Raw genomic sequence first — 25,917 nt, forward strand, 5'->3', positions numbered from 1 at the left:
GAATATTGCATGCAATTCTGGTCTCCTTCCTATCGGAAAGATGTTATGAAACTTGAAAGGATTCAGAAAAGATTTACAAGGATGTTGCCAGGGTTGGAGGATCTGAGCTACAGGGAGAGGCTGAACAGGCTGGGGCTGTTTTCCCTGGAGTGTCAGAAGCTGAGGGGTGACCTTAAAGAGGTTTACAAAAGTATGAGGGGCATAGATAGGATAAATAGGCAAAGTCTTTTCCCTGGGGTTGGGGAGTCCAGAACTAGAGGGCATAGGTTTAGGGTGAGAGGGGAAAGATATAAAAGAGACCTAAGGGGCAACTTTTTCACACAGAGGGTGGTATGTGTATGGAATGAGCTGCCAGAGGATGTGGTGGAGGCTGGTACAATTGGAACATTTAAGAGGCATTTGGATGGGTATATGAATAGGAAGGGTTTGGAGGGAAATGGGCCAGGTGCTGGCAGGTGGGACTAGATTGGGTTGGGATATCTGGTCGGCATGGACAGGTTGGACCGAAGGGTCTGTTTCCGTGCTGTACATCTCAATGACTGTATCTTTTGTAGGGAAAATGTTAGAAGCTAATGTTAAAGAGTTGATAGCAAGGGCATTTGGATAAGTTCAAGTGCCCTTCTGAGAAGAGACTGCGTAGACTGGAATTATATTCATTGGAATCCAGAAGAATAAGGGGGGATCATTCCCTCGTGAAAGGGAAATCACATTTGGCCAATCTATTGGAGTTCTTTAAGAAGACAACATTTGTTGTGGGGAAGAGGGAACTGATGGATGTACTTTAATTAGGTTTCCAGAAGGGATTTGATAAGGTGCTACATCAAAGATTATTGGAGAAAACTAAGGGTTATGGTGTAGGGAATAGCCCACTGGCATAGATAGAAGATTGGCTGGCTACCCGGAAATTGATTGTAGGTATTAACTGGTTGTTTTCAAGTTGGCACAATGTAAACTTGAATGTGCCACAGGGCTCCGTGCTAAAACCTCAATTGTTTACAATCGATGTAAATAACTTGGACGAAGGGACAGAAAGTATAGTCGCCAAATTTGCTGATGACAGTAAGATAGATGGGAAAGTAAGTTGCAAAGAAGACATAAGGAAGCTACAAATAGATCTTAACAGGCTAACTGAGGGGACAAATATGTGCCAAATGGTATATAATGTGAGAAAAAGTGAAACTGCCCATTTTGGCAGGAAAAATGAAATAAGAACATAAGAACTAGGAGCAGGAGTAGGCCATGTGGTCCCATCGGGCCTGCTCTGCCATTCAATAAGATCATGGCTGATCTTTTCATGGTTTCAGCTCCACCTACCCACCGTCTCACCGTATCCTTTAATTCCTTTATTTTTCAAAAAAAAACTCTACCTTAGCTTTAAAAACACCTACTGAAGTAGCATCAACTCCTTCACTGGGCAGGGAATTCCATAGATATACAACCCTCTGGGTGAAGAAGTTCCTTCACAATTCAGTCCTAAATCTGCTCCTGAGGCTATGCCCTCTTGTCCTAGTCTCACCTGCCACTGGAAACATCCTCTCCATTTCTCTCTTATCTATTCCCTTCGTAATTTTATATGTTTCTATAAGATCTCCCCTCATTCTTCTGAATTACAACGAATATAATCCCAGTCTACTCAGCGTCTCCTCATAATCCAACTCTCTCAACTCCGGAATCAACCTGGTGATTCCCCTCTGCACCCCCTCCAGTGCCAGTACATCCTCTCTCAAGTAAGGAGAGCAAAACTGCACACAGTACTCCAGGTGTGGCTTCACCAGCACCCTGTATTGCTGTAACATAACCTCTCTGCTGTTAAACTCAATCTCTTTAACAATGAAGGACAAAATTCCATTTACCTTCCTAATTACCTGTTGTACCTACAGACCAACCCTCTGTGATTCATGCACAAGGACACCGAGGACCTCCTGCCTAGCAGCATGCTGCAACTTTTTACCATTCAAGTAATACTCTTTTTTACTGTTATTCCTACCAAAATGGATGACTTCACATTTATTAACATTGTATTCCATCTGCCAGACCTTTGCCCACTCACTCAATGTGCCCTCTGCACACTTTGTTCTGCCACTCATCTTCCTGTCATCTGTAAACTTTGACACTATACATTTGGTCCCCAACTCCAAATCATCTATATAAATTGTAAGTAATTTCAGTCCTAACCCCGATCCCTGAGGCGCACCATGCATCACTGATTGCCAGCCAGAATTGCACTCATTTCTCCCCACTCTTTGCTACCTGTTAATCAACCAATCCTTGATCCATGCTAATTAATACTTTACCCCTAATGCCATGCATTCTTCTGTTATGCAGCATCCTCTTGTGCGGCACCTTGTCAAACGCCTTTTGTAAATCTAGGTTCACCACATCCACTGGGTCCCTGTTGTCCACCTTGCTCGTAATGCCTTCATGGAATTCCAATATATTAGTTAAGCATGACCTGCCCTCCATGAACCCAATGCTGCATCTGTACAATGGGACAATTTCTATCCAGAAGCCTTCCTATTTCTTCCTTGATAACAAACTCAAGTATCTTCCCCACTACAGAGGTTAAACTAATTGGCTATAATTCTCCATCTTTTGTCTACCTCCCTTTTTCAACAGTGGTGTCACACTTGCTGTATTCAAATCTGCTGTAACTGCCCCAGAGTCTAGTGAATTTTGGAAAATTACCGCCAGTGCACCTGCTATTTCTCCCACCATCTCTTTCAGTACCCTGGGATGCATTCCATCAGGGCCAGGAGACTTATCTATCCTTAGCTTCATTAGTTTGCCCAACACTAGCTCTTCCGTAATAATGATTGTTCCCAGGTCCTCACGTACCTTTGTCTCTTTGTCAATTACTAGTATGTTATTGGTGTCTTTCACTGTGATGACTGATACAAAATACCTGTTTAATTCCTCAGCCATTTCATCATATCCCATAACTAACTGCCCCTTCTCATCCTCTGAAGGACCAACGTTTACCTTAGCCACTCTTTTTCAATTTAACTATTTATAGAAACTTTTGCTATCTGTCTTTATATCCTGTGCTAGTTTTTCCTCATGTTCTACCTTACTTTTCTTTTAACTCTTTTTGTGGCTTTCTGTTGACCTTTAACAGAAACATATGATATAAAAAGCAAATGATCTAAATGGTGTGAAACTGCAGAGCTTGGGGATGCAGAGACATCTGTTTGTCCTTGTGTATGGATTTTAACAGGTTGGTATGCAGGTACAGCGAGTAATTAGGTCACCACATATCCCAAAGGGAACTGAAGGCAGAAGTAGCGAGGTTATGCTTGATATGTGCAGGTCATAGGTGAGACATTAGTCACATTTAGATTAGATTAGATTACTTACAGTGTGGAAGCAGGCTCTTCGGCCCAACAAGTCCACACCGCCCCGCTGAAGCGCAACCCACCCATACCCCTACATCTACCCCTTACCTAACACTACGGGCTATTTAGCATGGCCAATCCACCTGACCTGCACATCTTTGGACTGTGGGAGGAAACTGGAGCACCCGGAGGAAACCCACGCAGACACGGGGAGAATGTGCAAACTCCACACAGTCAGTCGCCTGAGGCAGGAATTGAACCCAGGTCTCTGGCGCTGTGAGGCAGCAGTGCTAACCACTGTGCCACCGTGCCGCTCCATATTTAAGGGAGAATATAAATGCATTGGAGGTATTTCATTGAAGGTTAGTTTGACTTATACTTTAATGGGTGGGCTGGGGAGGGGTTTGTTTTGGACAAATTAGGCTTGTATTGACTGGAATTTAGGAGAGGTAACTTCATGGAAACATATTAGATCCTGAGGGATACTGACAGGGTGGATTTTGAGACTGTTTCTTATAATGGGAGAATATAGAACTAGGGGTCACTGTTTATGAATCAGAGGTCACCCATTTAAACCAGAGATCAGACAAAAATTTTAGACGTGTTTTCAACATGGGGTTGAAAGGTCATCAGCATTAGGTAGGAATACAGATTTGAGGTTACAATCAGATCAGCCACAAAGGACAGTGCAGGCTTGAAGGGCAAAATGGCCAGCTCCTCATTCACATGTACGTAAATACCCTATCCACTTCACTGTCTCCTTACTCCTGATTTGGAGATGCCGGTGTTGGACTGGGGTGTACAAGGTTAAAAATCACACAACACTAGGTTATAGTCCAACAGGTTTAATTGAAAGCACTTGTTGGACTATAATCTGGTATTGTGTGATTTTTAACTCCTTACTCCCGTGCATTGAAAATCCATTGATCTTAGCTTTAAAAGTATTAACTGAGCTAGTAGCTCCTGCTTTTTTGTCAGATTGTACAGTGTCAATTGGCTTGGAATGCAAAGCAGTTGATGGGAATGTGGTGCAGAAGGGTCGTTGGTACTACCAAAGTGTGATCTGAAGTGGGAAGGTGTGTCAGCGTGCTGTATGGAAACTGGATGCTGTGTTGTCTACTATACCAGGCACTATGTCATAATGCAGAGCCAGCTCTGACAAGTAGCTACATCATTTGGATACAGAAGTATTGCAATTTGGTAAAACAACCAAGGGCCATTTACAATTAATGGCAGGACCTTGGGTAGTTTTGCTGAACAGAGAGACCTAGGGGTTAAGATACATAATTCTTGGAAATTTGAGTCACAGGTAGACAGGGTGGTTAAGGAGGTGTTTAGCACGCTTGCTTTCATTGCTCAGATCGTTGGGAATAGGAGTTGGGACATCAAGTTGAGGTTGTTCAGGACATTGGTGAGGCCTCATCTGGAGTCAGGTGTCCAGATCTGGCCACCCTGCTCTAGGAAGGATGTTATTAATTGGAGAGGGTTCAGAAAAGATTTACCAGGGTATTGCCAGGAATGGAGACTTTGAATTTTATAAATAGGCTGGGACATTTTTCACTGGAATGTAGGAGGTTGAGGTTTATAAAATCATGAGGGGCATAGATACGGTGAATAGCAAAAGTATTTATTAGCATGAATTAGGATTTGCTAATCAACAGGATGCAAGTACTGAAGAAGGGTTACACCTGAAACGTTGACTTCTCCATTTCCTAATGCTGCCTGACTTGCTGTGTTCTTCCAGCCTCCTGATTATCTATCAGTTAACAGGATGCAGCAAGTGGACATAGACAAGGGATTTTCAGGCTGGCAGGATGTGACTAGCAGAGCTTCATAAGGATCAGTGCCAGGGCCTGAGCCATTTACAATATCAATGAGTGGCTTGGATGAAGAGTTAGTGGGTAAGTGAGGACCACAGATGTTGGAGATCAGAGCCAAAAAGTGTGGCGCTAGAAAAGCACAGCAGGGCAGGCAGCATTTGAGGAGCAGGAGCGTCAACAATTTGGGCATAAGCCCTTCATCAGGATGAGGGGCTTATCCTCAAATCGTCGACTCTCCTGCTCCTCCGATGCTCCTGACCTGCTGTGCTTTTCCAGCACCACACTTTCTGACTTGGATGAAGCGACAAGCAACCAGCACTCAAAATTAACACGAGCAGTGGTCACATTCACCGCTGAAAGCAACCAAATGGCCAGGAAAATTAAATCGCTGACAGCTAAGTAGAATGGACAGAACTGGTGAGGCCAACAGCAGGGAATGCAGGGGAGAACCAACCTGCAATTGGAGTATGTGAACGTGGCAGTGAGCAAGGTTGAAGAAAGCTGGGTCACTGAGGCAGGATGTAGTGGGGGAAATGGGAACCATGGCTGGTGAGGGCAGGGTTCAGGGAGCAAGGCTGGGTCCTAGGATGGGGAGTGTGTATGGGGCTGCAAAGGGGAATCAGAGTCTGCAGTGGACAGTGAGCAAATTCAAAGAGGGTGAGGGTCTGCAAAATAGGGAGAGGGGCTGTCAAAGGGGGATAGGGATTGCAAAGTTGAGAGAGAAAAACAAAGGAACAGTCAGCTAACCGAGAACCAGGAAAATGAAAGTAATGAATTTCCCGCAAATGAATGTGGAATCTCTAGGTGTGTGTGTGTGTGTGTGTGTGTGTGTGTGTGTGTGTGTGTGTGTGTGTACAGTTTTGCTTCAAAAAATTTGCATACATGTATTAAAACATCTCAAAGTGCCTCTTGTACTGTAAGCACATACAGTGATGATGATAGAGACAAAAATACATTGGTTTATCTGTGAGCTAACCAGTCCACAGGAAGCCTATTCAGGCTGATGGCTTTTTGTGTAAAGACGTGGGTGTGACTTAGATTTTTTTCTTAGAAAGGGTGGAGCAGACTTAGTCAGCCAAATAGTCCACTCCTGCTCTTACTTCTTCCATTCTGAGACTGCAGGATTTTTATGTAGGAGACTGCTAGATATTAAGATACATGTTCTCAGGGAGTTTGGGATGATGCAAAGAGCTGGGCTCCATGCCTGGAACTTCCTGGCAATCCAGGATGTCAGCTGCCTGCAATGCGTGGTAGGATAAGGCAAGATTGTCAGCCTTCCTGATTACAGCTGGGAGCCCCTCATTATGGTTCAAAATAATATAGCTCGGCAATTCACTTTCTGAGAATAGACATAGATCCACCTATTATGGGAATAGATCATTTAATTCGACTTCAGAAATATGGGCATGTTCCATGCTTCCAAAATCATGGTAAACATTCGAGCTCACTCACCATAAAGTAACAAAACACCAACTTTGCCAGGTTGGCAGTGCCAGTGGTAAGAATCTATTGGTCACGGGCCTTCACTCTGTTTGATATAGGTTAGCAGATTTCTGTAGGTTACTGTGACCTGACTGATGTCAATGGCCTGGGTTTAACACAGGGACCGAGGTTTTGGTAAAAGGCAGCGCTGTACAAGGACTGTCCCATCCTCTAGAGCACTGGAGGAGTGGAATGCTGAGCTGGTCAGCAGGTTAGGGCTGAATGCTGAGTGGAGGAGAGGAAGGGTCCTGGGCACTTTCAAGTGAACGGAGTTTGGGGGAAAATGTTTGATCCTCACGGTCCAAATGGGAGAACTGAAAACACTAAGATCAGAAGCCGTGGTGAGTAAGATCCACTGGTGACTTTAAATGCCCGCTCACTAGGCTCCTTAGAGATGGGCAGGATTTACCCCAGTCCCGTTATTTCTGTTACTGAGTCCAGTACATGTGATCCCTACTTCTGAGATTCATGGAACTACATTCATAGAAAACATTGGCATGTACAGGAGACAGGTGGGTGGGGAGGGAGGGGATAAATCCTTGTGTAGCCTCATTCCCTACCCTCCCCGCCCCCAACCGCCCCCGCCCACCCCCCACCTCTGTAACCTTAGTAATCCTATACCACTTCAAGATATCTGCTCTCCTTCAATTCTGGACACTCGATGAACTCTAATTTTCCATTGGTATTTGTTCCTGTATATGCCTAAACCATGGAATTGTCTCCCTAAACATCTCCTATTCTCTAAATCTCTCTCTATTCTTTTAAAATGATCCTTAGAACCCATTGGCTTTTGGTGTCCTGTCCTAGTTCCACATTTTGCCGCTCAGCGGTAAATCTTGATGAATAATCCCTCCTGTGAAATACCTTGGGATGTTTCTACCTAGTTGAAGATGCTGTATAAATGCAAGTTGATGTTGTTATTCTCCCTCTAATTAAGTGACTGCTCCCTCCTTCACGACCGAGGGAGTCATCAACCACTGTGGAATGAACCACTGTGAAGTAGGGGGACTGTAACCCAATTTGTTTTTGCTCTTTCATGTCAGAATGAGGCTAACTTGGCCCTCCTGCTACAATGGATCAGATTAGTACAGGCTGAGGACCATCCCGAGACTTGTTCCTGATCTGAACAGCACCCACTCCACTTTTGGGTAGCTCCTGAGCCATCAGGAGAAGGGAATCTATCAGTCAGTGCACGCAATCCAAACAGCCTGCAGCTGAGGAGTTCACGATAATCCTTTGCCTGGCTCAACACTGACCTGTTTGTCAGGATTAGAGTTCATCCCTGGAGGAAGCGCCAATGGACTGATGCGAGGCCCCCCTTTGCGAGTCCTTCAGCGTCTTCTGCGAGCCGCTCCAATCCGTCTTCATCGAGTCATCATCCCAAATGGTGGAGGTTTCAGTGTCACTGAGCCAGTCAGGATCCCCAGTGTAGTGAGTGGGAAACACAAGCAATGGACGGACAGAAAACACCTTCAGGTCTCGCTTGGGGTAGACTTTCTTATATTCCTCACTGTGAGAGATAACAAAATACACTGTACGTGAGAGAGGCATCCAGGTATGTTTTATTGAGAATAGAACTGCAAGGGTCAACAGCAGGATTATTGGATAGATACCCAATCCAAGGGCAAGAATAATTGGAGTGCTTTTTCAAATAGATGGCACAGGTATAATGGGCTGAATGGCCTCTTCCTATTGTGTGATTCTATCCTCCTGTTTCTTCCTTCCCTCTCCTGCAATCACTATTGGAGGGGGATTGGGGAGGTGGTCTCCCACGTCTGAGCTGGACAGCCTTCCGCTTGGTGGAAAATCGGTGCTATGTAAATGCAGACATGAGAGACCCCAGACTGACTGTGTGATAGTGTTGGCTCAGGAAGGTTCTCAGCTGAGCCTAAACCCATCCACACAGCCATGAGTTCAGTCAATGGCCCCTCCACACACAGGCCTAATGCATGGCAACAAATTAACCATCAGACAGAAAAAAAACATTGCAGTCTCCAATCCAGCAGTTCTGAGATAACCTTAACATTTCCATTCCATTATAATATTATCTCAACACCATAAGGTACTGTACCGATGGCCCAACACTGTAACACTGTCCTATACTATAGCAATGGCCCAACACAGTAACACTGTCCTATACTATACCAATGGATCAACACTGTAACACTGTCCTATACTGCACCGATGACCCAACACTGTAACACTGTCCTATACTATACCAATGGCTCAACACTGTAACACTGTCCTATACTGTACCGATGCCCCGACACTGTAACACTGTCCTATACTGTACCGATGGCCCAACACTAACACTGTCCTATACTGTACCGATGGCCCAACACTAACACTGTCCTATACTGTACCGATGGCCCAACACAGTAACACTGTCCTATACTACACCAATGGATCAACACTGTAACACTGTCCTATACTGCACCGATGACCCAACACTGTAACACTGTCCTATACTATACCAATGGCTCAACACTGTAACACTGTCCTATACTGTACCGATGGCCCAACACTAACACTGTCCTATACTGTACCGATGGCCCAACACTGTAACACTGTCCTATCGTATATCAATGCCCCAACACTGTAACACTGTCCTATCGTATATCAATGCCCCAACACTGTAACACTGTCCTATACTATACCAATGCCCCAACACTGTAACACTGTCCTATACTGTACTGATGCCCCGACACTGTAACACTGTCCTATACTATACCAATGGCTCAACACTGTAACACTGTCCTATACTAAACTGATGCCCAAAACTGTAACACTGTCCTATACTATACCAATGGCCCAATACTGTAACACTGTCCTATACTGTACCGATGCCCCGACACTGTAACACTGTCCTATACTATACCAATGGCTCAACCCTGTAACACTGTCCTATACTAAATTGATGCCCAAAACTATAACACTGTCCTATACTATACCAATGGCCCAACACTGTAACACTGTCCTATACTGTATCAATGCCCCAAAACTGCAACACTGTCCTATACTATACCAATGACTTGACACCGTAACACTGTAGAAACTGGACCAATGTCCCAATACTGTACTGTATTAAAGTCTCAATTTCTGTACAATACTGCCCAATGTCCCAACACTGTATTGTATTGTCCCAATGTCCCTACCCCTGTATTATATTGTACTAATGTCCCAACACTACACTGTAGTGTACCAATGTCCCTACACTGTACTATACCTCAATGTCCCAACACTGTAATGTACTGTACCAATGCCACACTGGACTGTCCCAATGTCCCATCCCGCATACTGTAGTGTACTAATGTCTTGCTGTACCATCCCGCACCAATGTCCCAACACTATAGTATACTGTAGCAATGTCCCAACACTGTACCATACTGCATCAATGTTCCAACACCGTACTATACTGTACCAATGTCCCACTGTACTATCCTGCACCAAAGTCCCAACACCACACTATACTGTAACAATGTCCCACTGTACTATCCCACAATGTCCCAACACCGTACTATACTGTACCAATGTCCCACTGTACTATCCCGCACCAATGTCCCAACACAGTACTGTACTGTATCAATGTGCCAACACCGTACTATACTGTAGCAATGTCCCAACACAGAACTGTACTGTACCAATGTCCCACTGTACTATCCCGCACCAATGTCCCAACACTGTACTGTACCAATGTCCCAATACCGTACTATACTGTACCAATGTCCCACTGTACTATCCCGCACCAATGTCCCAACACTGTACTGTACTGTATCAATGTCCCAACACCGCACTATACTGTAGCAATGTCCCACTGTACTATCCCGCACCAATGTCCCAACACTGTACTGTACTGTATTGTACCAAAGTCTCAACATCGCACTATACTGTAGCAATGTCCCAACACTGTACTATACTGTATCAATGTCCCACTGTACTATCCTACACCGATGTCCCAACACCTTACTATACTGTACCAATGTCCCAACACTACTGTACTGTATCAATGTCCCAACACCGTACTATCCCGTACCAATGTCCCAACACTACTGTACTGTATCAATGTCCCAACACCGTACTATACTGTAAAAATGTCCCAACACTGTACTATACTGTATCAATGTCCCAACACTGTACCACATCGTACCAATGTCCCAACACCGTACTATACTGTACCAATGTCCCACTGTACTATCCCACACCAATGTCCCAACACCGTACTATACTGTACCAATGTCCCACTGTACTATCCTGCACCAATGTCCCAACACTGTACCATATTGTATCAATGCCCCAACACCGTACTGTACTGTACCAATGTCCCATTTACTATACAGCACAAACGTCCCAACACCGTACTATACTGTACCAATGTCCCACTGTACTATCCTGCACCAATGTCCCAACACTGTACCATTTTGTATCAATGCCCCAACACCGTACTGTACTGTACCAATGTCCCACTGTACTATCCCGCACAAATGTCCCAACACTGTACCATACAGCATCAATGTCCCAACACTGTACTGTAGCAATATCCCAACACCGTACTATAATGTAGCAATGTCCCAACACAGTACTATACAGTAGCAATGTCCCAACACTACTGTACTGTAGCAATGTCCCAAGACCGCACTGTACTGTAGCAATGTCCCAACACCGCACTGTACTGTAGCAATATCCCAACACCGTACTGTACTGTAGCAATGTCCCAACACCGCACTGTACTGTAGCAATATCCCAACACCGTACTGTACTGTAGCAATGTCCCAACACTGTACTATACTGTATCAATGTCCCAACACTGTACCACACCGTACCAATGTCCCAACACCGTACTATACTATAGCAATGTCCCACTGTACTATCCTGCACCAATGTCCCAACACTGTACCATGTTGTATCAATGCCCCAACACCGTACTGTACTGTACCAATGTCCGACTGTACTATCCCACACCAATGTCCCAACACCGTACTATACTGTACCAATGTCCCACTGTACTATCCTGTGCCAATGTCCCAACACCGCACTATACTGTAACAATGTCCCACTGTACTATCCCGCACCAATGTCCCAACACCGTACTATACTGTACCAATGTCCCACTGTACTATCCTGCACCAATGTCCCAACAATGTACCATATTGTATCAATGCCCCAACACCGTACTGTACTGTACCAATGTCCCACTGTACTATCCCGCACAAATGTCCCAACACTGTACCATACAGTATCAATGTCCCAACACCGTACTGTACTGTAGCAATATCCCAACACCGTACTATAATGTAGCAATGTCCCAACACCGCACTGTATGTAGCAATGTCCCAACACATTACTATACAGTAGAAATTTCCCAACACTACTGTACTGTAGCAATATCCCAACACCGCACTGTACTGTAGCAATGTGTCCCAACACTATACTATACTGTAGCAATGTCCCAACACCGCACTGTACTGTAGCAATATCCCAACACTGTACTGTACTGTAGCAATGTCCCAACGCCGCAACGTACTGTAGCAATATCCCAACAGTGTACTGTACTGTAGCAATGTCCCAACACCGCACTGTACTGTAGCAATGTCCCAACACCGCACTGTACTGTAGCAATATCCCAACACCGCACTGTACTGTAGCAATGTCCCAACACTGCACTGTATGTAGCAATGTCCCAACACATTACTACACAGTAGAAATTTCCCAACACTACTGTACGGTAGCAATGTCCCATCACCGCACTGTACTGTAGCAATGTCCCAACACTGTACAATACTGTAGCAATATCCCAACACCGTACTGTACTGTAGCAATGTCCCAACATCACACTGTACTGTAGCAATATCCCAACACTGTACTGTACTGTAGCAATGTCCCAACACCGCACTATACTGTAGCAATATCCCAACACTGTACTACACTGTAGCAATGTCCCAACACCGCACTGTACTGTAGCAATGTCCCAACACTGTACTACACTGTAGCAATGTCCCAACACCGCACTGTACTGTAGCAATATCCCAACACCGTACTATAATGTAGCAATGTCCCAACACTGCACTGTATGTAGCAATGTCCCAACACATTACTATACAGTAGAAATTTCCCAACACTACTGTACGGTAGCAATGTCCCAACACCGCACTGTACTGTAGCAATGTCCCAACACTGTACTATACTGTAGCAATATCCCAACACCGTACTGTACTGTAGCAATGTCCCAACACCACACTGTACTGTAGCAATATCCCAACACTGTACTGTAGCAATGTCCCAACACCGCACTGTACTGTAGCAATATCCCAACATTGTACTGTAGCAATGTCCCAACACCGCACTGTACTGTAGCAATGTCCCAACACTGTACTACACTGTAGAAATATCCCAACACCGTACTGTACTGTAACAATGTCCCAACACCGTACTGTACTGTAGCATTGTCCCAACACTGTACTCTACTGTAGCTATGTCCGAACCCCGTACTGTACTGTAGCATTGTCCCAACACTGTAGCAATATCCGAACTCCGTACTGTACTGTAGCAATGTCCCGACACCGTATAAAACTGTAGCAATGTCCCGACACTGTACCATACTGTAACAATGTCCCAACATTGTACTGTACTGTAGCAATGTCAGAACCCCGTACTGTACTGCAGCAAAGTCCCAACACCGTACTAGACTGTAACACTGTCCCAAAACCGCACTGTAGCAATGTCCCAACACCATACTGTACTGTAACAATGTCCCAACACCACACTGTACTGTAGCAATGTCCCAACACTGTAACAATGTCCCAACACCGTACTGTACTGTCGCAATGTCCCAACACTGTAGTATACTGTAGCAATGTCCCAACACTGTATTGTACTGTAGCAATGTCCCAACACAGTATTATACAATAGCAATGTCCCAACACTGTACTGTACTGTAGAAATGTCCCAACACCGCACTGTACTGTAGCAATGTCCCAACACTGTACTGTACTGTAGCAATGTCCCAACACTGTACTCCACTGTAGAAATATCCCAACACCGTACTGTACTGTAGCATTGTCCCAACACTGTACTATACTGTAGCAATGTCCGAACCCTGTACTGTACTGTAGCAATGTCCCAACACTGTACTATACTGTAGCAATGTCTCAACACTATACTGTACTGTAGCAATGTCCCAACACCGTACTATACTGTAGCAATGTCCCGACACCGTACTATACTGTAGCAATGTCCCGACACTGTACCATACTGTAACAATGTCCCAACATTGTACTGTACTGTAGCAATGTCTGAACCCCGTACTATACTGCAGCAAAGTCCCAACACCGTACTATACTGTAACACTGTCCTAACACCGCACTGTAGCAATGTCCCAACACCATACTGTACTGTAACAATGTCCCAAACCCGCACTGTACTGTAGCAATGTCCCAACACTGTAACAATGTCCCAACACCGTACTGTACTGTAGCAATGTCCCAACACTGTACTATACTGTAGCAATATCCCAACACTGCACTGTACTGTAGCAATGTCCCAACACTGCACTGTACTGTAGCAATGTCCCAACACCGTACTGTACTGTAGCAATATCCCAACACCGTACTATAATGTAGCAATGTCCCAACACCGCACTGTATGTAGCAATGTCCCAACACATTACTATACAGTAGAAATTTCCCAACACTACTGTACTGTAGCAATATCCCAACACCGCACTGTACTGTAGCAATGTGTCCCAACACTATACTATACTGTAGCAATGTCCCAACACCGCACTGTACTGTAGCAATATCCCAACACTGTACTGTACTGTAGCAATGTCCCAACGCCGCAACGTACTGTAGCAATATCCCAACAGTGTACTGTACTGTAGCAATGTCCCAACACCGCACTGTACTGTAGCAATGTCCCAACACCGCACTGTACTGTAGCAATATCCCAACACCGCACTGTACTGTAGCAATGTCCCAACACTGCACTGTACTGTAGCAATGTCCCAACACCGTACTGTACTGTAGCAAATTCCCAACACAGTACTATACAGTAGCAATGTCCCAACACTGTACTGTAGCAATATCCCAACACTGCACTGTAGCAATGTCCCAACACCGCACTGTACTGTAGCAATGTCCCAACACAGTACTATACAGTAGCAATGTCCCAACACTGTACTGTACTGTAGCAATATCCCAACACTGCACTGTACTGTAGCAATTTCCCAACACAGTACTATAGAGTAGTAATGTCCCAACACTGCACTGTACTGTAACAATGTCCCTACACTGCACTATACTGTAACAATGTCCCAACACCGCACTGTACTGTAGCAGTGTCCCAACACCGTTCTATACTGTAGCAATGTCCCAACACTGTAGCAATGTCCCAACACCACACTGTACTGTAGCAATGTCCCAACACCGTACTATACTGTAGCAATGTCCCAACACCGCACTGTACTGTAGCAATATCCCAACACCGCACTGTACTGTAGCAATGTCCCAACACTGTACTCTACTGTAGCAATGTCCCAACACTGTATCATCACACAACACTGTATCACTGCTCCAACACTGTATCATCGCACCAACATTGTACCATTGCACCAACACTGTATCATCGCACCAACACTGTATCACTGCCCCAACACTGTATCACTGCAACAACACTGTATCATTGCACCAACATTGTATCACTGCACCAACACAATCATCGCACCAACACTGTATCACTGCCCCAACAGTGTATCACCGCACCAACACTGTATCACTGCCCCAATACTGTATCACTGCACCAACACTGTATCACTGCTCCAACACTGTATCATTGCCCCAACACTGTATCATTGCCCCAACACTGTATCACTGCACCAACACTGTATCACTGCACCAACACTGTATCATCGCACCAACACTGTATCACTGCCCCAACACTGTATCATTGCCCCAACACTGTATCACTGCCCCAACACTGCATCACTGCCCCAACACTGTATTACTGCCCCAACACTGTATCACTGCACCAACACTGTATCACTGCACCAACACTGTATCACTGCTCCAACACTGTATCACTGCTCCAACACTGTATCATTGCCCCAACACTGTATCACTGCCCCAACACTGTATCACTGCCCCAACACTGTATCATTGCACCAACACTGTATCACTGCTCCAACACTGTATCATCGCACCAACACTGTATCACTGCCCCAACACTGTATCATTGCACCAACACTGTATCATCGCACCAATACTGTATCACTGCCCCAACACTGTATCATCGCACCAACACTGTATCACTGCACCAACACTGTATCATCGCACCAACACTGTATCACTGCCCCAACATGGTATCACTGCACTAACACGGTATCACTGCCTCAACACTGTATCACTGCTCCAACACTGTATCACTGCCCCAACACTGTATCACTGCCCCAACACTGTATCATTGCATCAACACTGTATCATCGCACCAACATTGTATCACTGCACCAACACAATCATCGCACCAACACTGTATCACTGCCCCAACAGTGTATCACCGCACCAACACTGTATCACTGCCCCAACACTGTATCACTGCCCCAACACTGTATCATTGCATCAACACTGTATCATCGCACCAACACTGTATCACTGCACCAACACAATCATCGCACCAACACTGTATCACTGCCCCAACACTGTATCACTGCCCCAACACTGTATCATTGCATCAACAGTGTATCACCGCACCAACACTGTATCACTGCCCCAACACTGTATCATCGCACCAACACTGTATCACTGCTCCAACACTGTATCACTGCCCCAACACTGTATCATCGCACCAACACTGTATCACTGTATCATCGCACCAACACTGTATCACTGCCCCAACACTGTATCATCGCACCAACACTGTATCACTGCCCCAACACTGTATCATCGCACCAACACTGTATCACTGCCCCAACACTGTATCATCGCACCAACACTGTATCACTGCCCCAACACTGTATCATTGCACCAACACTGTATCATCGCACCAACACTGTATCACTGCACCAACACTGTATCACTGCACCAACACTGTATCATCGCACTAACACTGTATCACTGCCCCAACACTGTATCATCGCACTAACACTGTATCACTGCACCAACACTGTATCATCGCACCAACACTGTATCACTGCACCAACACTGTATCACTGCACCAACACTGTATCAGCGCACCAACACTGTATCACTGCCCCAACACTGTATCATCGCACCAACACTGTATCATCGCACCAACACTGTATCACTGCCCCAACACTGTATCATCGCACCAACACTGTATCACTGCCCCAACACTGTATCATTGCACCAACACTGTATCATCGCACCAACACTGTATCACTGCCCCAACACTGTATCACTGCACTAACACTGTATCACTGCCCCAACACTGTATCACTGCCCCAACACTGTATCACTGCACCAACACTGTATCATCGCACCAACACTGTATCAGCGCACCAACACTGTATCACTGTCCCAACACTGTCTCACTGCACTAACACTGTATCACTGCACCAACACTGTATCACTGCACCAACATTGTGCTGTCCTATTACTACACCAATGCCTCAAACTTCAACAGACTCCCAACAATGCAAGTGGGTTCCAAAGCTGTGACACAGTCTCAACATAGCAACAGTGCAATAGTGAACACAATTTAATATCATTTATTGGTGCAGCTCTGGCATTTTCTGAGGTTGTGAAAGGGAATCTGTAAAACCTTCTTTCCACTTCCCTTGAATGGGCACACCAGCTGATTTGATCTCCAGGCTGCTCAGTAGTGTTAAGAGTTCATTTGTTCACAACAGCGGGTGGTGAATTTACAAAACAGGCCCCGGAGCTGAGCTCAGGAAAGTTAAATTCTAAAGCAATCTTCACATTTCAGTATTTTGATAATCAACTGATATCACAATTCTAGTTCATGTCCAACGGTAACACAAATCCAGAATATTCCAGACCACTATTCCTTTTTTTGACCAGGTTTCCACGCAGTCCCCAGTCTGCAAAATAACAGGATCAAGCAAAAGAGTTAACAGTAAGACATTACATCACTCCACTCATAACAAGAAAACCTTCAACCACGTTAAAGCCAAACTCTCTCCTGTGTAATTTTCACTGGTTCATTTCCAAGTGTTAGTCTATGTCCCTCAGTAGCAGCTATAATTTATGATCACTTTAAATGTTGACCACACTGAATCAGCTATGAGCTGGACAACCATTTGATGCTACGTATGTCATTTGCTTGCACTGACTGTGGGATGGTGTTCAGCTTATTTCAAATACAATATTGTTAAGTCCTGCTCTATAAAAACCAATACAGTTTATCATGAAATGATACTATGTCACAAACACGAACACAGATGTTTAATCTCTCAATGACTTGTATATATAAATAAAATATCTGGCCTTCAAAACCATCTTGCAGTGCATCACAGCCGATGTAGGACTTCTGAAATGCTGTCGCAATTGGAACATAGGACATGTGCGGCCAACTTGTGCACAGCAAGCTCCCATAAACCTCAAAAATGATATGAACAGCATTGTGGGTGTTACAGCAGTTTAAGAAGACTGCCAGATACCACCTTTTCCATGGTGTTTAGAGACGGGCATTAAATTCTGGCTTAATCAACAACTCCACATCTCATGAATAAATATGCGGATAAGTGGCATTGAAATGCCCATCAGCCATGATTGAATGGTGGAGTGGACTCGATGGGCTGAGCGGCCTTACTTCCATTCCTATTTCTTGTGGTCTTATGGTCTTAATATATTGAACAGAAACTGTTTTAGGGGTATTGATTCAGCAGTAAATGTTGGCCAGACTACCAAGAATGGGTGCACCTTTTTTTGCTTGACATAGTGCCCTGGTTTCTTTCACATCCACACAAACAGGCAGATAGGGTCCTGGCTTCACACCTTATTTAGGAAGGCAGCAGCTCTGACAATGGAGCACTCCCTCAGCACGGGCAATGGAACCTCAGTACAGATTTTGAGGTTTTTTTTGTGCTTAAGCTGTGGAAAGAGACAAGGCAGTACTGTAAAGCCCCAATGCACGGTGCCCACTTTAATCTATTGTGTTTTGAAGCTGTGCAGGTTTCAGGCTGTGAAACACCGGTCTGCATCTCGTGTACTGACTTCATGTCGTTTTGTGCTACTATTGGGGGCGTGCAGGATTTTTGTGCCGTTTTGCATTGGCTCAACATTGGCCCCTGTCACCCGATCTGCATCATTCCAAATCGCACGCAAGGAGAGACGTTTGTTTGCACTCAACAAATATCAATTGTTATCCCCCCTCAAAGAGCTGTGAAACAAACAAACAAGCGGAATATCTGAACCAACAGGCGCAGCTGAGGCCTGAGCTGACACAGAAACCGCTGGGGAAACTCAGCCAACGAGGCAGCATCTGTGGAGAGTGAAGCAGAATTCATATCTGTCTTTGTTTCAGGCTGGAGCTGCTCACTCCTGTGAAGACAAGGCCACCAAAAGTTCCACACACCTCAACACCTTCAGCAGAGATCCATGTTGTGCTGATGGAGGGGTGGGGTAGTCAAGCTGCTTCTGCAGTGGTCTCTCTCTCTCTCTCTCTCTCTCTCACTAGTATCTTACTCAAGTGGCCATTCTTCATGGTCTTTCCCTCAATCGCTAGCATTGACAGTCCAGGCCAGATGTGGCATTTAGGGGGATGGGGGATAATTGGACCCAAACTGTCCAATCATCAAGTCTTTGATAAGAGTTCTCTGCAGTAAAAACGGTTGAGCTGGGAAACATAAACTAGGATACCATAATGTGAAGGTGCCAGTGTTGGACTGGGGTGGACAAAGTTAAAAATCAGGAGAAAGTGAGGACTGCAGATGCTGGAGATCAGAGTCGAGAGTGTGGTGCTGGAAAAGCACAGCTGGTCAGGCAGCATCCGAGGAGGAGAATCGACAATTCGGGCAAAAGCCCAAAGTTAAAAATCACACAACACCAGGCTATAGACCAACAGGAAGCACTTCCAAATAAACCTGTTGGACGACAAACAGGGTTGTGTGATTTTTAACTGGGATACCGTTGACACAAGACTCTTAGGGACTTGACAGGATAGGTATGGAGATGTTATTTCCCCTTGTGGGAGAATCTAGGACCAGAGGGCATGATCTTAGAGTAAAGAGTCACCCAGTCTGAAACATAATGAAGAGGAAATTCCTCTCGCAGTGAATCAGTGGAATTCCTTACTGCAGAGTCCTGGAGAGACCGGGTCATTAAGCATATTAAAGGCTGTAATAGATTTTTAATCAGTGAGGGAATCAAGGGTAATGGGTAAAGGCAGGAATGTGGAATTTAGGATGATCAGATCAGTGATGATCACAATGAATCATGAAGCAGACTCCATGTCCCCACTCCGAAGGCTTAATGGATGGAATTAGAGCAGCAAAAGTTGATACACCTTGCCATTACAAGTACACACTGGAAAATCAAGAATATTTTAAGGAGGGTTATGGACAGGTAATTGATGTTGATGATGTTGGGACATTGCATGGGACTAAAGGTGACTTCTTTCATGGGAACAACATGGTACAATGGATCAACAAACTCTTTCTGAGCTGGAAGTATCCACGACTCTGGAGAAACGTCAACAGCGAAGAACTGACAGCAACTTTTTATAAAGTCACGGATCCGGTGAGATTGGGTGGAAATTCCGTGAGGAGGAAACTAAAGGCTCAGGTGCATCCGAACCTGGGCATCTTCACAGGATGGAGGATGGGCAGACACCCAAGGATTTTCTTCATGGTGCGTTAGCTACAGCCAGAAGACCAGTCGATGCCCAAAGGTCTACTCCAAGAATGCCGGAGGGACCTGAAAACCCCAGGTACCAGGGAACCACTGACAATACAGAAACAATGGCGTATCACCATAGTGATCGGTGAACATCTTAACGATTACCACAACGATAAATGAACACCTTAATGATCACCATAATGATCGGTGAACAGACTGATGATCAATGAACAAATTAATGATCACCATAATGATCAGTGGACACACTAATGATAACTATAATGATCAGTAGCTATTATAGTAGCCAATAGATGCCAACACCAAAAACATCCACACACAATGATACCTGATAATTACTTCATGAGTGGCAGATCCTGTCTCTCATGGATTGGCGTCTCTGCAGTCATCAGCAAAAATTACAGTTTGTGAAGCTACCCCACCCCCAAGACATTGATTTACTGCGTGGCCATCATCATGCACTGCAACAGAAGACACTGTTGCCTTTGCCAGATATCTGTGTCGAAAAGTGCGGTGCTGGAAAAGCACAGCCAGGTCAGGCAGCATCTGAGGAGCAGGAGAATCGACGTTTCCAGCAGGAATCCTGATGAAATGCATGTGCTCACAACGTTGACTCTCCTGCTCCTCGGATGCTGCCTGACCGGCTGTGCTTTTCCAGCACCACACCTTTTGACTCTGATTCCCAGCGTCTGCAGTCTTCACTTTTTTGCCAGAAAACTGTCCATCAGCAGGTGTTGGACAAGGACATCTCGGTAGGGTCAAAAGTGGAATCTTATGCATTCATCCAATATCACAGATTCTTCTCAACCGATTCCTGAGGGTTTGGAAACAGTTCTGGCCAAACAGAGACGTTTAAAACACAGAGATCAAAGAGCAGAAGAGCCTAGAGAATATCTGCTTTGCTGCACACCTTTCAATTGGCCAAGCATTGTCACAATCCTTCAACTCTACAAGCTTCAAAGAACGTGCTGTCCACTGCCGTCCTGACCATTGCTAACGTGCTAATGGCTTGCACAGAATTTTAAAAGTTGACTTTCTGGACGGTTGTATTTTTCAAAGAAAAGCTGTAATTTGAGCTCCCTGCCAAGAAAAACTCAATAAGAGAGAATTCATAAAGTCTGGATGTGACCATTTGTGTGGAGGTTGGGCCAAGTCCTGCTGGAGAGGTAATTGAGTGGAACTCTCTGATGTAGCCATACTGGGCAGCAGGAATCTCACCAGCATCAGCCAAAACGAGCTGAAAGCTGGCATTTGTGACCATTGTTTGCTTTAGCAGGTGGAATTAAGCAACTAATAAGTTCTTCTTTAATCCTCCTCCGCAAACAAAAAAGTTCAATTGAAGCATTCAAAAGAATGCTGGATGATTATTTGGATAGGCATTTAAAAAGGCAGGAGATTGGCATTGGGTAATTAAATTGGTGCAGACACAAAATGGGCCGAATAGCCTCCTTCTGTGCTGCAACATTTCTGGACAGGTGGATGTTGAGGAGAGCAGTAGCATTGTGGCAATGTCACTAGATTAATAATCCCTAGGACCACTGGCTTGCATGTTGGGGATATGGGTTCCAATCGTGCCTGGCCAAAACTGGTGACTTTTACAAGAGGCCCTCCTGGGCTTGGTGAAAGGTAAGCTAATACTCCAACAGTACAGCAGGCAGGCACGCTGGGCCCGTGAACAAGACCCTGGGGCTCATGCACATAACTCTTTGAAAGTTGCATTGCAGATGGTTAAGAAGGCATTTAGCAGGCTTACCTTCATTGGTCAGGCCTTTGAGTACACAAATCGAAACATCATGCTGAGGTTGTACAGGACATTGGTGAGGCCACGTTTGGAGTACTATTTACCGTTCTGGTTGCCCTGCAGATTATTATTAAATTGGAGAAAAGGTTTCTCAGGATGTTGCCGGGACTGGAGGGATTGCGTTATAGGGAGAGGCTGGGACTTTTTCACTGGAGCTTAGGAGGGTGAGGGTTATAGAGGTTTATAAAATCATAAGTGGCATGGATAAGGTGAATAGCATTGGACCTTTCCCTAGGGTGAGGGAGTTCAAAAGTATTCAGGATATTTTGAAGGTGAGAGGAGAAAGATTTAAAAGTGATCCAAGGGGCAACATTTTGCAAACACAGAGGTGGTTCATACGCAGAATGAGCCACCAGAGGAACTGATAGATATAGGTACAGTTACAACATTTAAAAGACATTTGGACAGCTACATGAATAGTAAAGGTTTAGAGGGATATGGGCCAAACACAGGCAAGTGGCACTAGTTTAGTTTGGGAAACTTGGTTGGCATGGACAAATTAGACTAAAGGGTCTGTTTCCATGTTGTGTGACTCTGCGACTCTAGTGGGGTGCCTGGCATCAGTCAAATTTGGCAGAAGTAATGTCAGATTGACTGGGTACAACTCTGAGGGGTGTTGCCACTCACAACACCCCAATCCAACAGGGACATTTCTGTAAGCCCCAGCCAACTCAGTGGGCACAATGTTCGATGTCATGATGAAGTGAAACCGATGCCAAGATACAAAACAGAAACAGATTTTGCTGAAGAAACTCAGCAGTTCTTGCAGCATCGGTGGCGAGAGAAAGCAGAGTTAACGTTTCAGGTCCAGTGACCCTTCTTCAGAATTCCTGTTTTCAAGACAGCCATTTTCATGTGAAACTGCGTAGCAGTCAGTGCACTGTCCATGCTCCAGGAATGACAGACATGGAGTGGTCATAAAATATCCCCCCGGTGCCAGAAAGATTTTATGAACATGGATCAAGCCACTCAGCCAATTATCTGTTTCTGTAGTGCCTTCCCTGAGGACAATACAAGTCTTGCTGGCCAACTGCAGATGTCATAACAGACCAAACTATTTCAAGACTGATCTGTGAACATCCCATGAGATAGATGTTTTTTGGCAAATTTGTACAGGTTTTGCTGCTTTCGGACCAGGTGTCGGGGCATAATCAACATACTTACAGAGAGCTATCCTTCATTAAGGGAACTCTGTTGAAGTGGGAATTGCTGTACTTTAAGGGCCCTTCTTCACAGGTGTTAGTCAAACTTTGGAGAAGACACATGTGCCTTTTCTCCTCACATTAACAGTACATCCCTCTGAGGTATCTGTGCTTCTCTAATTCTCTGAATAATCATTCAGTCATTCATGCTTAGGCCTTTAAAGATGTAAGCTCTGGAATTCGCCCCATAAAACTCCCTTCCATTGTTCCCTCACATAAGATACCCCAAAGAGCTTAACGCTTTGATCAAGCTCTTGGCCGACTGCACTAATATTTCCTCACGTGGCACTGTGTCCAAAATTGTCATCCCACTCAGAGGGAAGAGGTCAGGAGTATTTGGAAATGAATGCATTGGATGGACTGGAGCTCCATTTGGAGGTAGACAAAAATCAGTGCGTCATTCACAAGGTTGACTGTTCTTTTCCTCTGTTGGGCTGTAAAACACTTTGGCAAATTTAATTAAAGGCACTATATGAATGCAAGTTGTTGTTGTAGCTGAAAATCCATTATTAATAATGCATTTGAACGTGAGTAGGATTGCTAGATGTGGCAGCCTTGTTAAAGATCAATGTCTTTGACAAAGTCCTTCTATTTACATTTGGAGTGAACAAATCAAAATGCTATTGTGGAATGGTATGTAGGAAAAAACACAGCAATGAGATAAAATGACCAGATTGTCCAGATTTTTTTTTAGAAAGTAATGGTGGCTTGGGGATAAACGTTGGCTAAAAATACTGCTCTGCTCTTTCACAGATTCTGCCATCAGATCTTCTGTCCACCCACAATGGCAGACAGGGCCTGAGTTTAACAGTCCATCTGAAAAATAGGCACCTTCAATAGTGCAGCCCTCTCTCAGTACTGCAGCTTGGACTCGAAGCTGACTTGACCCCACAACCATTTCGTTCAGAACAACACTGCTCCCCCACTGAGGCATGACTGACATCAATGTAACAACACTGGAGAGCACAGTTTTAGAATAAAGGGGTGCCAATTTAAGACCGAGATAAGGGGGAATTTCTTCTTTTGGAGATTTGTAAATGTTTAGGATTCCTTGCCACAGAGAGCTGTGGGGCAGAATCATTGTGTACATTTAAGGCTGAGATTGATAGATTTTTGAGTAGTCAGGGAATCAAGGATTACAGGGAAATGGAAGACCGCAAATGGGAGGCATGTTGGATCAGACATGACCTTATTGAATGGCAGAGTTACTCAAGGCCAAACAGCCTACTCCTGTTCCTATTTCTTATAGTCTGAGCACATTCACCTGGGCGACATTTCCTCACACCCAGGTGTACCTGCTACCTGTTGTAGTTTGTGATCTCAACCACAGCCAAATCAACTTGACCAGTAGATGACCTCCTTTCCTCAGAATGAAAAGAAGATTATCTCACAAAAGGCTTGAGAGATTTTCCTTCCCTGATGAATTCCTGCACTTCAACAACAACGTGTAATTTATTGCTTCAGTTTCTACACTGGCATCAGTTTTCCAGACATTCTGACGAATGCTCGCAATAATGACTGTGGTTAGTCCAGATTCCTTTCCTCCTACATCGCTTTTGGGCCTTCTGCATCAGCATAGTGTTTAGAATGCTTTTATCAGATTCTTAACAGCTGACAGACTTAGGGTACTGGAATAAACAATAGCAGCAGGACCATTCCACTCCTAGTGACCAGCTGAGTGCAAGACTGTAGCTTGCTGTTTCTCTCACGTCCAAATCAATTGCAAAAATAAAAGCAACATACTGCAGATACTGGAAATCTGAAACAAATGCAGAATCCTGGATTTGGATCCATGGAGAGAGAAACAGAGTTAAGGTTTTCAGTCCAGTAGAATTTTTCCTCAGAACAGAGCTCGCTCCCTGTTTGAACTCTCCATCACTCCTTATGTCTCTCACCAAGGTGCTTACAAATTTATCACATTCTTAAATTCCTGGTCATTGCTGCTCAAATAACCAGACGTAGCCATGTGTTGTAACAAAAAAAAAATCACTATCAGAAACAATAATCATGCTGTCCCCTTTCACTTACTGACCTAAGTGGTTTACAACTGTTTTAAATTGATCATAGCGTGTCAGAATCAATGGCTGAGCCAGCATTTATTGCCTATCCCTTGTTACCCTTGAGAAGGAGGTGGTGAAGGTCCTTCTTGAAATGTTGATATTTATGGAGGAGGTTGGTGTTGCTGTTGGGGAGGAAGCCCCAGAATTGTTGAGCCATCTACAGGGAAGGAACGGTGATATGGTTGCAGCTCAGGACAGGTGAATATGCAACTAAGTGGTGTTCCCCTGCATCTGCTGCCCTTGTCCTTCGAGACGGTAGAGACTGTGGTTTTGGAAGGTGCTGTCTGAGGAGCCTTGGTGAGGTTCTGCAGTGCATTTTGTAGGTGGTATGCACTGCTGTTATTGAGTGTCAATGACTGAGAGAGTGAATGTTTAAAGCGATAAAGGTGATGCT

At 44.8% G+C, this 25,917-nt stretch overlaps 1 protein-coding gene across 2 annotated transcripts in view; it reads right to left on the reverse strand.

The window, feature by feature from the left end:
* cercam (cerebral endothelial cell adhesion molecule) overlaps positions 1 to 25,917 on the reverse strand; it is a 118,511-nt gene that overhangs the window by 7,743 nt on the left and 84,851 nt on the right. Inside the window, exon 12 of one of the 2 annotated variants that reach the window (XM_072565788.1) lies at positions 7,891 to 8,144. In XM_072565788.1, the coding sequence (XP_072421889.1) occupies positions 7,904 to 8,144 (241 nt within the window). In that variant the 3' untranslated portion in view covers positions 7,891 to 7,903. Of the gene's footprint in view, positions 1 to 7,890; positions 8,145 to 25,917 lie in introns of those variants that run through there. The other variant, XM_072565789.1, reaches the window with a different exon arrangement.

Source organism: Chiloscyllium punctatum, chromosome 49, assembly GCF_047496795.1.
Source record: "Chiloscyllium punctatum isolate Juve2018m chromosome 49, sChiPun1.3, whole genome shotgun sequence".
Classification (NCBI taxonomy): Eukaryota; Metazoa; Chordata; class Chondrichthyes; order Orectolobiformes; family Hemiscylliidae; genus Chiloscyllium; species Chiloscyllium punctatum.